This window comes from Indicator indicator, chromosome 13, assembly GCF_027791375.1.
Source record: "Indicator indicator isolate 239-I01 chromosome 13, UM_Iind_1.1, whole genome shotgun sequence".
Lineage (NCBI taxonomy): Eukaryota > Metazoa > Chordata > Aves > Piciformes > Indicatoridae > Indicator > Indicator indicator.
The window spans coordinates 29,283,346-29,296,790 of record NC_072022.1 but is presented as its reverse complement, the minus strand read 5'-3'; the positions used below and the strand labels follow the sequence as shown (position 1 = coordinate 29,296,790).

The 13,445-nt window shown below is 52.5% G+C and overlaps 1 protein-coding gene across 1 annotated transcript in view; it reads left to right on the top strand.

The window, feature by feature from the left end:
* VPS8 (VPS8 subunit of CORVET complex) overlaps window positions 1–13,445 on the top strand; it is a 69,412-nt gene that overhangs the window by 14,046 nt on the left and 41,921 nt on the right. Inside the window, exons 9-20 of the mRNA XM_054385780.1 lie at window positions 1,482–1,549; window positions 2,882–3,035; window positions 3,135–3,194; window positions 3,948–4,055; window positions 5,110–5,190; window positions 6,042–6,212; window positions 7,189–7,263; window positions 8,859–8,894; window positions 10,014–10,104; window positions 11,066–11,112; window positions 12,635–12,724; window positions 13,097–13,143. Coding sequence (XP_054241755.1) covers window positions 1,482–1,549; window positions 2,882–3,035; window positions 3,135–3,194; window positions 3,948–4,055; window positions 5,110–5,190; window positions 6,042–6,212; window positions 7,189–7,263; window positions 8,859–8,894; window positions 10,014–10,104; window positions 11,066–11,112; window positions 12,635–12,724; window positions 13,097–13,143 — 1,028 coding nt within the window. The remainder of the gene's footprint in view (window positions 1–1,481; window positions 1,550–2,881; window positions 3,036–3,134; window positions 3,195–3,947; window positions 4,056–5,109; window positions 5,191–6,041; window positions 6,213–7,188; window positions 7,264–8,858; window positions 8,895–10,013; window positions 10,105–11,065; window positions 11,113–12,634; window positions 12,725–13,096; window positions 13,144–13,445) is intronic.

Here is a 13,445-nt window from a genome sequence, read left to right as displayed (position 1 = left end):
TTTGTGTTTGAAACACTCACACTCACGGCGGGGGGCTTGGATGGGATGACCTCTGGAGGACCCTTCCAACCCAAGGTGTTCTGTGGTGATTGTATGTGCAGTCAGATGTGTTGATTGTCCTGGAGCAGCAGCATCAGATTTACACATGAGAGCAGCTGTCTACGAATGGTAGTATCCAGAGGTGAGAGAAACGAGCAGAATTCTGTTTATAATAGAAAATGAGGTTTTTGAGAGCTGACAAATAGTATCAGCTGTTGAGATTCACCATAGCAACCAGAAATTATTGCCTGTTTCACCTCCTCTCTGATGGCAAAATACATGAAGAACTGGTTGGTCCAGCATGGTTCGCTAACAACTTGCAGCGCTTCCAGCTGGGGACAGGACTTGCCAACTTTAAACTTCAGAGAATTTGAAATGCAGGAAGCTGCTTTTGTCAACAGGTTTTCATGCACATTCCTGAGAATGTTTGGGTTGGAAGAGAAGTCCTCTAGGGCTTCTTATTCAACATAGTGTTGTCAGCATCCACAGGACTCCCATCTGATTTTGCATGCATTTGTTTCCTGCAGAGCTCTCTTGCTAGACCATAATACTCCTTGACAGCCTGGTGACTTTGGTGCATGACCCAAACTCTTTACTCTTGTCCTTTTCTGGGAGTTGCTGAGATATCCCAGGCTGGGTGTGTCCCTGGGCAGCCTGCTCTAGCTGGAGATGTCCCTGTGACTGCAGGGGTGCTGGACAAGATGCACTTGGAGGGCCCTTCTGACCCAATGCCATCTGCAAAGCTGTGAAATCTGTGAATCCCTGACCCACATGGAACTAGAGTGGTGGTGCTGGTGGGGCACACTGCATGAGGACAAGTTCTCATGTGCTGCTTGGTCTGACCTGGCTTGTGGGCATGAAGGCGCTCCCTTACTTCTGCATCTCCCTTGCATCCATCTGTGCCCTGTGCAGAGAAGTGAATGTTCTGGGCCAAGTCCTCTGCTCCTGCTCATCCTCTTCTGTAGCTCAGTCCCAGCGTTGAGGGCTGCTTGGATGCTGCTCTGCAGCCCAGACTCAGAAGGGTGCCTCAGCTGTGTTTGTGGCCCTTCCTTACCTTGCTGCTTTGTTCCTGAGCAGCTCTGGGACTGTTGGTGACTGCAGCCCCTTCGCCACCCGGGGGGCTTGGTGCTGGGAGCTGCTGTTGTGGTGACAGGGGTTTGGCTGTGCTGTGGTTCTGAACTGCCAGAGAAAGCAGTGGGGCCTTGGTAACAACACCCAGCAAGGGGCCTGCTGGAGGGGTGAAGATGGAGCACAGAACCTTGCTGTCCTTACCCACCATAAAAGAGCCAGGATCTGCCTTCCCTCTGCATGTGGAAAGCATCTTTCTGCTAGGTGCAAGACTTGCACTCCTGTTTGCTGTCAGCAGTGCCAGAGCACACAATCTGTCTCTCCTGTTTTGTGGTCACTCCTCAGTGCCACTCTGACCGTCACTCTCTGCTCAGTTTACAGATGACCCAACGCTTGCCATCTGCAATGACAGTGGAGGCTCCGTCTTCGAGCTGGCCTTTAAGTAAGACAAGAGCTGGAAGTCCTGGGAGAATACACAAGAATCTGCTGCTGGGTCTAAATCTAAGCAAAAAACTCCAGCCCATTGGAGCCAATAAAGCTGTTTGAATGGCCAGGGTGTCAGATAGGGCTGCAGTATGATTGCACAGCTGAGGCAAGGTGCCAGCTGGTGGGGGAGCAGGCAAAGGATGGCCTCGGTTGAGGCCTCAGTGCATTTTCCACAGTCTCAGTGTTCATCCAAGGCTCTTGGTGGTTGTCCTAAAAGTGCTGCCTCTTGCTTTTCCTCGTTTCATGAATGAGAGCTGCCCTGCAGTAACCGCTTGTTTTCTTCTGGGCCCCTTCAATAGGAGGAGGGACGGGAAGGAAGGTTTGGCAGTCTAAGGAGACTGAGCCTGTTCAGCAGATTCCAAAGTGTTGTTGTTAAATAAGGTCTTAAGGAGCTTTTGTCTGTATCTGAGCATCTGTATGGGGCTGTGTGGAGAGTCCTGCATCTGGGGAGGAATACAGCAGGCACCAGTGCAGGCCAGGGGTCATCCTGCTGGAAAGCAGCTCCATGTAGAAGGACCTTGGGACAGCAACATGAAGCTATGGCCAAGAGGGCCAAGGGCATCCTGGGGTGCAGCAAGCAAAGTGGGGCCAGCAGGGCTAGGGAGAGTTTCCTGCCCCTTTGGTCCAGGTGTGGTCTCAGCAGGGCAGAGTACTGAATCCAGTTTGGGGCTCCCCAGTTTAAGAGAGACAGGGATCTGCTAGAGAGAGTCCAACAGAGGCTATGGGGGTGATGAAGGGACTGGAACATCTCTGCTCTGAGGAAAGTCTGAGACCCCTGGGGCTGGCTAGTATGGAGAGGAGAAGGCTGAGAGGGGATCTGAACAATGTCTATAAATACCTGAGGGGTGGGGGTCAGGAGGAAGGGGCCAGGCTCTGTTTCGTGGTACCCAAAGACAGGACAAGGACCAACAGGTACAAGCTGGAATCTAGGAGGTGCCACCTCAGCACAAGGAGAAACGTCTTTGGTGTGAGGGTGCTGGAGGCCTGGAGCAGGCTGCCCAGAGAGGTTGTGGAGTCTCCTTCTCTGGAGCCTTTCCAACCCCACCTGGCTGTGTTCTGTATGCCCTGCTCTGGCAGGGGCTTGGGCTGGAGGATCTCTGGAGGTCCCTTCCAACCCCTGCCAGGCTGTGACTGCCTCCAGTGACACTTTAAAAGCAGCAATTGCTGGAGCTGTGTAAGGACTTTTTAAGAAGAGTGTTCATGAAAGATCACTCCTGAGTTTTCATAAGCTCCTTGGGCTGAGCTCCTCTTGATACCTGGCCACCAAGCTGATTTCTCTTCCTTCCAGGAGGGTTATGGGAGTGAGAACGTGTGAATCTCGGTGTCTCTTTAGTGGCTCAAAGGGGGAAGTTTGCTGCATCGAGCCGTTACATGCCAAAGTTGAGCTGAGAGACCACCCTATCACCCAGTACTCCCTGCTGGCCATGGCCTCCCTAACCAAGGTAACTCAGTGTTTGCAGAAGGCTTGGTGTGGGCAGTCACAGGGGAGTGTACTGGTGTGTACTCAAATGTTTAGCTGTATCCTTTTGCTCTTCTTGAAGATCCTGGTGATTGGCCTGAAGCCATCTCTGAAGGTGTGGATGACCTTTCCTTATGGCCGTGTGAGTCCTGGTGCCAGGGAGTTGCTTTGGGGGTGATGGCCACAGACAGTTCCTAGAGTGGAGGTGCAGGGATCAGAACCAGGTGTTTGCTGTCAGTGCTTTGTCAGCATGCAGTGAGCTCTGCCTTGGGCCAGTGCGCAGTGTTGGTCTGTTGGTCTGAGGTGTGCAGTTGGTGGGCACAGGAGGCGGAAAGGCTGTGCCTGTGTGACCATGCTGATTCTCCAACAAGTAGGGAGGGAGAGAGTGATGCAGAAGTTCCTCAGCTGCTGCAGCCTGGGTGCATCACAGATGGGATATGGAGCTGATTGTGGCTACAGTCACCTTGGACTGGTGCCACTGCTTTCCACAAGAACCATACAGTAGACCTCTTAACTGCAGGGATGGAAAACACTAGGAGTTAGATCACAAAACACTTGGAAAGGCAGCTGGGGAAGGATGTCAGGTGTGTTGGGTTGGGAAATGGAGACAAGGCTACTAGCAAGCTGCAGCTGGCAGTGCCTCAGTCTGTGGGAGACTGGAATTAGGGTAAGCCACTAGGACATGACTTTTGTTCTGGCTGTCCATCCACTTGGCTAGAAGGCACAGGCTGCCCCTGCACTGTGTGACCACAGAAGGCCAGATCAGGAAACTGCTTGCAGCCCTGGTGTGTACCTGGCAAAGCCAGCAAGCAGCAGCTGATGAGCAGCTTGTGTCCTGGAACTGAGGTTCTGCCTTGCCTGCCTTCCAATACTGGCTGTGCTTTTTGTCTGACAGATGGACCCTTCCAGTGTCCCTCTTCTGGCCTGGCACTTCGTGGCTGTACAGAACTCTGTGAACCCTATGCTTGCCTTCTGTCGAGGAGATGTGGTTCATTTTCTCCTGGTAAGCCTTGGGTGCTGGGTGCTGCCTGTAGGAATCTCACGTCTTACACAGACCCTCGGCTGGCTGAGCCTCTGTCTCAGTAGCTGTGTGGTGTCTGTGCTTGCTGGGGATGTCCACAGCTTGCAACCAGCTTGAGAACAAAAACCTGCTGGGTGCTGTTCTTCAATAAGCAGCGCTGCCCTTCCCTGGGACTCTGCAGGCACGAGCTTGGTGTGTTTCAGAGTTGCTGGTTTGCTGCTCACCTCACTTCTACTGGTTGTAGAAGAGTGAGTTGTTTTCAGGGAAATCACTTTCTGTTTTGCTTTAAAATGTGAGTCTGTAAAACACTTGGTACATCTTGTGTGAGGATTATTTCACCTCTGATTTCAGTATGAGAGCACTGCCTGGGCTTCAGAAAATCTGGCACCTGGGCTTTGGAGTGCTAAGTTTGTTTCCCAGCTCTGCTGCAGCCTTGGACCTTAAGCTTTGCTTGATCATTGTCTGGACTAAATTCTCTTTCTGCTCCATGTTCTCTCTTGGTGAACCTGGGAAGGAAGAAAAGGGTTTTCATGTAAGGCTGTCTTGGCTGCAGGTGTCTGTGCGTGCAGCAGCACCCAGCACATACACCCAGCTGGGCTACAGTCAGTGCTGCAACCATCTTACCTGCATTCACATCCTTCTCTCACAATGCTACAATGTAAAAAAGCCACCTTATTTTTCTTTGCAGAATGCTTATTTTTAAGTTCCAGTGAATTAATACCAGTTCCGGATGAGCATTCTGTAGTTCTGACTTTGTAAGCAGAAGGTTCCTGTGTGGGATGAGAGAGAACCCTTCACATGAGGAGAGGTGGTGCAAGACAGCTCCGTTTCAGGGTTGCAGTGGGAGTCAGTGAACAAGCATCAGGCCTCCTTTGGTGCTCTGTACACATGGTGGAAGTCTGCACCCCTTTTAGGGACTGAATAGCCTTAGATAAGATGGGAGGCAGGGGAGGGGAGCTCAGGATGCCTTGAGCTGCTCTGATGCCCTCAGGGAGCAGAAGCTGAAGGAGTCAGCCTTGTCTGGTTTCTCTTGCAGGTGAAGAGAGATGACACAGGTGCAATACATGTCACTAAGCAGAGGCAGCTTCATCTGCACTATGACCTCATCAACTTCACTGTAAGTCTCCTCTGGGATGCATCATTGGTATTTTTCTTTGCACTGGCTCTCCTGTGAAGGTGTCTTGACAGCCCTTGGTTCTCTGCTGCTGGCTTGGCACAAGTAGCATAAGAAGTGACTGTGTTCACCTGAGGCTAACCAACTGGAAGTGTCCAGCACTGGACAGTGTTCAGACTCAGCTCACCAGGGTGCTGAGCCAGCTCCTTTCAACTGCAGAAAGGTTGGACCAGATGTGTCTTGGAGTCCCTTCCAGCCTGACGTTCTGGGATTGTGATAGTTGTTTGATTATTTCAACAGCAACAAAAAAATTTGTTCAGCTCTGAAAAACATTTTCAGAGTACAGCAAGGAAACCCAAGCTGGACATCCATCCACATCAGCTTGGAGTTGAAGTTTGTTGACAAATGTGCTTGGCTTTTTGAAAAATAATCCTGGAAGCAATGGGGAAAAAAGACATTTTCATGTGCAAGGTCTTGAACATACAGGGGATGTCCAGTGACAGGACAAGGGGCACTGGGGGCAAGCTGGAGCAGAAGAGGTGCCAGGGGAACAGAAGGGAAAACTTTGTCCCTGTGAGGCTGCTGGAGGCCTGAAGCAGGCTGCCCAGAGAGGTTGTGGAGTCTCCTCTGGAGCCTTTCCAACCCCACCTGGATGTGTTCTGTGTGTCCTGCCCTGGGTACCCTGCTCTGGCAGGGGGTTTGGACTGGATGATCTCCAGAGGTCCCTCCCTTCTCTTGACATGCTGTGATTCTAGAACTTTCCAGTACTGGTTCTGGGAGCTCTGGCCAGAGTCTGTTCAGCTGGCCCCTGGCTGCATGCCCTGCTGAAGTCTGCCCTATGCTGCTGTTTGCAGTGGATCAACTCCCGCACAGCTGTGCTGCTGGACAGCCTGGAGAAGCTGCACATCATTGACCGCCAGACGCAGGAGGAGCTGGAGACCATGGAGATGGCAGAGGTGCAGCTGGTCTACAACAGCAGCCACTTCAAATCGTTGGCCACAGGAGGCAACGTCAGTGAAGCCCTGGTAGGCACAGGGACCTGTTTGTGTTTATGGTAGTCAGCAGAGGGCTGGAGAACCTCCCCTGGGGGAACAGGCTGGGAGAATTGGGGCTGTTCATCCTGGAGAAGAGAAGGCTCCAGGGAGACCTTGGAGCCTTCCAGTACCTGAAGGGTCTCCAGGAGAGCTGGGGAGGGACTCTGGACAAGGGCTGGGAGTGCCAGGATGAGGGAAAATGGCTATGAGCTGGGAGAGGGGATATTGAGACTGGAGATGAGGAAGAAATTCTTTGTAGCGAGGGTGGGGAGGGACTGGCACAGGTTGCCCAGGGAGGCTGTGGCTGCCTCCTTCCTGGAGGTGTTGAAGGCCAGGCTGGATGAGGCCCTGAGCAACCTGGGCTGGTGGGAGGTGTCCCTGCCCATGGCAGGGGTTGGAGCTGGATGATCTTTAGCATCCCTTCCAATCCAGTTTTACCCTGAATTCCTCAGGTACTCATCCAGTGCACTCCCTGCCTACCTCCTAGGTGGTTGTGCAGGGCTAGAGAGGATCAGGCAGAGTTCCTGTGCTTGTAGATGCCACAATTATCGCTTGTCTGAAGTGGAAGTTGTCCCTGCTCATGGCAGGGGGGTTGGAACTAGGTGATCTTCAAGCAGATGATCTCTGAGGTGCCTTCCAAGCTGAGCTGTTCTAGGGTTCTATGGAAGAGGCTCCAGAATTCCTGTTGCATCTGCAGACAGCCACAGAGCACTGCCTGTGGTCCTTCTGACTCTGTCGCATTTCCTGGGCAGCCAGAGCTCAGTAGCACTCTGGGCTGCACTGACAGAAAGGGAGCAGTGACAGCAGAGCTTTGTGCTTACCACTGCCAGCACCCTGGGCTGCCTCTGCCGATCCTCACCTGTTGGACTCCCAGAGTGGCTCTGGAGTTCAGGTGCATGGATGGTTCTTGGGAAACTCTACAGCACCAAGGAGCAGTTTTCGTTGCACATCATTCTTCTCTCTCCAGGCACTGGTTGGAGAGAAAGCTTGTTACCAATCCATCAGCAGCTGTGGGGGGCAGATCTTCTACCTTGGGACTAAGGTAAATGTGGGTGTGGCAATTTGGGCTGGGTGCCCCCTGCCACTGCTGCATGAGATACACCTCTGGTGCCCTGGGTGCCCACCCAGTAGGGGTGGACATGGGAAACGGTGTATTTCTACCCATAAATCCTGCGCCCTATAAGTCCAACTGCAAAGTCATTATCTTCCTCTTTCTTCCCTCTCTGCCCCCGTGGGAGATGCCCTCTCTTATCGGGTAATGCCGGGGGAGTATCCTCAAGGCCTCTTAGGCCTGTCTAGGCCTAATGCCAGGAGGAGAATGGAGGGGAGGGCAGTCTCAGACCTGGCCAGCCTGAGACTTGCCTAGCAGCGGGAGGGGGGAAGAAAGAGCCCTGAGAATTTGGTTAGACCCTCAGGTGGGAGGAGGGAAGGATTGGGAAGCCTCTGGGTACTATGTAAGGAACTCTGTATGCTTTAGGATGTTCTTTGCCACTATGCTGTGTAGTTTTCTGTAGTTTCACCAATCGCTTTTCCATTTAAACTTCCCATCACTCTCCAATCCGTTTGTGTGTGTCATTCTTTTGTCCCTTTTCGGGGCAAGAGATGTTCTGGCTGGCCTCAGTGGGCAGTCCTCAATACAGAGGGCGTGGCCTGGGGCTGGTAGCTCATCTTCTGGATCCTTTGTACATTTATGTAACTGAAGAAGTGTGCAGTAATGGGGTCTCAGCCAATGCAGGGCTAAGGAAGACACTGTCATAAGTGTCCTGCTTTATGCTGCTTCAGAGTTGATGGTGTCACTGACACCCTGTGCTGGCCTTCAGCTTCTCTGTCCTAAGTGTGCTGCAGAGTCAACAGAAGAAAACAAATCAGCAGGGAGAACCAGAGTGCACAGCATGGGCAGTGCAGGGCCACTGAGCTGCTGAGGGGCCTGGAGCAGCTCTGATCTGAGGAGAGACTGAGAGCTGGGGGTGGTTAGCCTGGGGCAGACGAGGCTGAGGGGGAATTTCATTCCTGCTTACCAAGATCTAAGGGGTGGGTGTAAGAAGATGGGGCCAGACTCTTCTCAGTGGTGCCCTGTGACAGGCCAAGAGGCGATGAGCAGAAACTTGACCATAGAAAGCTCCTTCTGAACATGAGAGGACATTTCTGTACTGTGAGGGTCCTGGAGCCCTGGAGCAGGCTGCCCAGAGAGGTTGTGGAGTCTCCTTCTCTGGAGACTTTCCAACTCCCTCCCCACCCCGATATGTTCCTGTGTGCCCTGCCCTGGCAGAGGCTTGGACTGAATGATCTGGATTTCTGGAGGTCCCTTCCAAGGTCTGCCAGGCTGTGATCGACAGAAGTTTCCTGTTGATGTTTCCTGCCCTGCAGTGCAGGCTGGCTGTGCAGAGGCAGAGAGGGTGCTTGTAGCATGGCCAGTGGAAGTGGGAGAAGAAGTGAGGGATGGTTTCTTGGAGCAGATGGGTTGTAGGGCCACAGAGAGCCTGGCTTCTGCTGGCATTAGTTGGATGTTTTTACTTAAGGTTGAGGATTGCTTTACTTGGCTTCCGCTGGCCCAGCAGGCTCTGGTGGGGCTGTGGGATACCATAGCCTGTGTGAGCAGCTGGAGGTAAATAACTTTTGCTTTGTTCCGTTTTCCAGTCTGTTCATGTCGTGACACTGAGGAGCTGGAGAGAGGTATGTTGAGAGGAAAACCACAGCTTGGTAGGTTTGAATTGCTTAAACCTAACTGGAGAGCTGGGAGGGAGCATTGGTGAAGCATGTTGTGAGCACTGTTCAGTGTCCCTGGTTGCTGTACACAGACAGCACTGCTTTCCATGCTGGGACTCCTGCTTGCATGCAATTGCAGGCTCGGGGGAGGTTTCAGCCTTTGCTCACAAGTGGAGTAGTGCCTGTCAGCAGTGTGTGGCAGTCAGCCTGCCAACACAGGGGTTACATTGGGTTCACTGCCTTTGTGTCCAGCTGCTGCAGGAGCTGCACCATGAAATCCATCAAGAGGTCTTTGGATTTTAGGTCTTCTATTGGTAGAAGATCATTTCTCTACCCACTGAAACCCTCTGCATTCAGGTTCTAGTGATCTATGGCCATGGATTAGCAGCAGCCTGGGCAGAGTTAGGGAATGTTTGGACTGGATGGAAGGAATGACTGGGAGGTTCTGGTCTTAAATGGGCTTCATACAAGGGAGATGCAGCAGCACAGGGAGGGGATTCTGCCCCTCTGCTCTGCTCTGACCCCACCTGCAGCACTGCCTCCAGCTCTGGGGCCCCCAGCACAAGAAGGACCTGAAGCTGCTGCAGAGGAGCCAGGGGAGGCCACCAAGATGATCACAGAGGGCTGGAGAACCTCCCCTGTAGGGACAGGCTGGGAGAGTTGGGCTGTTCATCCTGGAGAAGAGAAGGCTCTAGGGAGACCTTAGAGCAGCTTTCCAGTACCTGAAGAGCTTCAGGAGAGCTGGGGAGGGACTTTGGACAAGGGCTGGGAGTGGTAGGATGAGGTACAATGACTTTGAGCTGGGAGAGGGCAGATTGAGACTGGAGATGAGGAAGAAATTCTTTGTAGTGGGGGTGGGGAGAGACTGGCACAGGCTGCCCGGGGAGGCTGTGGCTGCCTCCTCTCTGGAGGTGTTGAAGGCCAGGCTGGATGAGGCCTTGAGCAAGCTGTACTGGTGGGAGATGTCCCTGCCCATGGCAGGGGCTGAGACTGGATGAGCTTTAAGGACCCTTCCAACCCAAACCATTGCATGATTCTGTGACTCTTTTCTGTAACCCCAGGGTCTAATATTATTGATTATTTTAGAGAGTTGACCACCTGCTGAAACAAGAGCGTCTCACGGATGCCCTGGCTCTGGCTTGGTCATTCTTTGAAGGCAAAGCAAAGGCTGTAGTAGGTAAGTTAGACTCTGGGAGGCATTGATCTACTTTTACTTTTTGACTGAAAGTAGGATGCTGCTGCTTGAGTTTGGGAGAAACAACTTTATTTGGATTGAGGTTTTCAGAGTTCTGGTCCCTTCACCAGCCTTCTGCCTTCCAGTGCACATCAGACAGCCTGTGTTGGGAGTCCTGCCTGTTGTCACCTAGCCATGGGGGTGGATTCAGGTGTCAGGTATCCACCCTGCAAAAATACTCCTGAAGGTCTTGCATGAGCTGTAGGTGATTGCAGGGTGGTCTTCTGTCAGCTCTGCCAAGCAGGTACCTTCACTCAGGTCTCCTCTGCCTGCAGAACTCACTGGAAGGACTGCTGGCTCTTGCCACCGTGTCTGCTGTGCAGGAGGATGTTCTGTGAGCTCTTGGCTTGCTCTGATGAACGTGTTTATTGTGCCAGAACCTGCCACTTGTGCTGTCTGATTTGGGTTGGGCACACACACTTCCCAGCAACTAACTTCTGGTGGCTTTGACAGATGAGACTCAGGCTCTCAGGAGGTGCTCCTCTTGCTGTCTCGCTTGCAGGCAGTGAAGCAGATAACTGCCCAGTGTTCCAAAAGCCACTGGCTTTGCGAGTTGGCTTTTAGCTGTTTTTTCTCTTTACCAGGCACTTAATTCAGCTTGTTTGCATCCAGGCATCCTGCAGCAATTAGCCTGTGCCAGCCCTCTGCTAATGGCTCTGTCAGTGGTAGCACTCAGATCCTTCTTGCCATTGCTGTGCTGGAAGGCTCTTGACCTTGGGACAGTAAAGCTCTCCAGGGCTAAAAACAGCACGCTGAAGTGTGTGTTTGGGTATCCTGACCTCTGCATCTCAAGGGCAGTGGTGCTACCATCTGAACTGTGGGATTTTTATATTTCCAGTGGTAGCTTAAATGAGAAAAGCTTCATTGTGGTTTAGTTATTGAATATTTTTCATCCCCCTTCTAGGCTTGTCTGGGGACACAAGCAAGCGGAAAGCAGTGATTGCAGACAGGGTGAGTTGCTGGTCTGCTCCTCACCAGGTGTTCCTCTATGCTGATGTGATCCTGACTGGAAGGAATGGCTTCAGTCCTCCAGGAGGGAATGCATCTGACTCTGGAGTCTGTCCATGTGCCTCTCCTGTGGGGCCTGGCAGCAGGGTTTTAGGAGAGACTTGGAAATACCTTTTGGGTAAAGGTGGAGGAACAAATTCTGCAGCGTTGTCAGATCCAAATGTGGCATCATCCTGCAGTCCATGAAACCTCTGGTCCCCTCACAGTACAGAGAACCTTTCCTGGAGCTAACTCAGGAATGGCAACCAGTCTGTAACTTGCTGACTCAGGATGGAAACTCTGCATGGACAGGGATCAGTTGAAGCCTTTGTTCCTGTTCAGTTGTTACAGGAACATTTTCCTGGTAAGAGAATGTTTAAAATACACAATTCCTGCAGTGATGCTTCACCTGCATTTATTCTTCATCTGTACTTTGCAGGTAAAGAAGTTGTGCTGTTTGGTAAAGGTACTATAACTTATCTTTGGGTGAAATGTGACCTGGATGAGCCTTGGGCTGCAGGATGAGCCTTGGGCTGCAGGATCTGTTCATCTGCCTGAAAAGTGACTGCCACACTGGCTGCCCTTGGTTGCTTAGTGTAGGCCTTTAGTACCCCATTGGGCCATTTCTCATGCCATGTCATGCCATTGTGTCCTGGCAGCCTCTTCCATCTTCCTTCTACAGAAGGAACAACCCCATGGATCAGGATAGGCTGGGGGCTGACCTGCTGGAGAGCAGCTCTGGGGAAAAGGACCTGGGGGCCCTGGGGGACAGCAGGATGGCCATGAGCCAGCAATGTGCCCTTGTAGCCAAGAAGGCCAAGGGCATCCTGGGGTGCATCAGAAGGGCTGTGGTGAGCAGGTTGAAGAGGTTCTTCTGCTCCTCTGCTCTGTCCTGCTGAGGCCACATCTGGAATCTTGTGTCCAGTTCTGGGCCCCTCAGCTCAAGAAGGGACTCAGGGAACTGCTGGAGAGAGTCCATCCCAGAGGCACAGAGCTGCTGCAGGCAGTGGACATCTCCTGGGAGGCCAGGCTGAGGGAGCTGGGGCTTGGAGCTGGGAGCAGAGGAGCCTGAGGGCTGCCCTCCTGGCTGGGGATAAAGATGTGCAGGGCTGGAGCCAGGCTCTGCTCAGGGATGGCCAAGGACAGCACAAGGAGCACTGCGGGCAAGCTGGAGCAGAAGAGGTGCCAGGGGAACAGAAGGGAAAACTTTGTCCCTGTGAGGCTGCTGGAGGCCTGAAGCAGGCTGCCCAGAGAGGTTGTGGAGTCTCCTCTGGAGCCTTTCCAACCCCACCTGGCTGTGTTCTGTGTGCCCTGCCCTGGCCAGGGGGCTTGGAGTCCTATCTTTCAAGGTCCCTTCTAACCCCTAAAATTCTGTGATTCTGCCCAGGCAGAATGAGACCACAGAACTTAGTGTTTGCCAGCTCCCAGCTCAGTCTGATTAGGGCCTTGGTGTGGGATTTATATTTTCTTGTGTGTTGTCATCCAGATGGTTGAGATCCTTCTCCATTATGCTGATCGATCTTTGAAGAAATGTCCTGAGCAAGGCAAAATCCAGGTCATGGAGCAGCATTTTCAGGTATGGTGCTGCAGGAGGCTCACTTGGCTGGACCTTTTGAATTGTTTAATGAAACTTCGTTGCAAAAATGTTATTTTGAAAAACATTGCTGTGGTTCACCTGATCTCTCCCCTCTGTTGCGTGGCACTGACCAGGCCAGGGCTCTGGTGGCAGAGCAGAGCCTGTCAGCCTGTGTCCTCTGCAGAAGTGTGGCTGGAGGTTTTCTCTATGAGGATCAGCAGATGGGAGAATCTGTAACTGTGCCAGCCACCAGCTGGTTCAGAGAACTCCTTGCCTCTGCTCCTTGTTGGCCAGCCTTGGTTCTGTGCCCTGCAGGATGTGCTCCTTGGCAGTTCTTCCAGCAGTCAGAGCTTCTTGTTGTTTCTCCTGCAGGATGTGGTGCCTGTCATTGTTGACTACTGCCTCTTGCTCCAGCGCACGTAAGTCTGAGCTTGCCAGCAAGCCCTCAAGGCAGAGCACCAGTCAGGGTGGTGCTGAGCTGTCTCCTTTAAGTGGCAGGTGATGTGGTTCCTCCAAACCTTGCCATCATGTTTCCCCCAGCACATCCCACTTTAGAGCAGTGCTTAAGAACTGCTGCCAGAGGGCTTGGTACTCTGAAGTGAGTCTGAAAGCTTCCTTGGTGTGTTGAGGAGGAGGCGTTTGCTTCAAACTGTCTTCCCCACACCTTCTCCTTAAGAAAGGAGCTGCCTTTAGAGATTTGTTTTGTTCTCCCCTCAGCAGG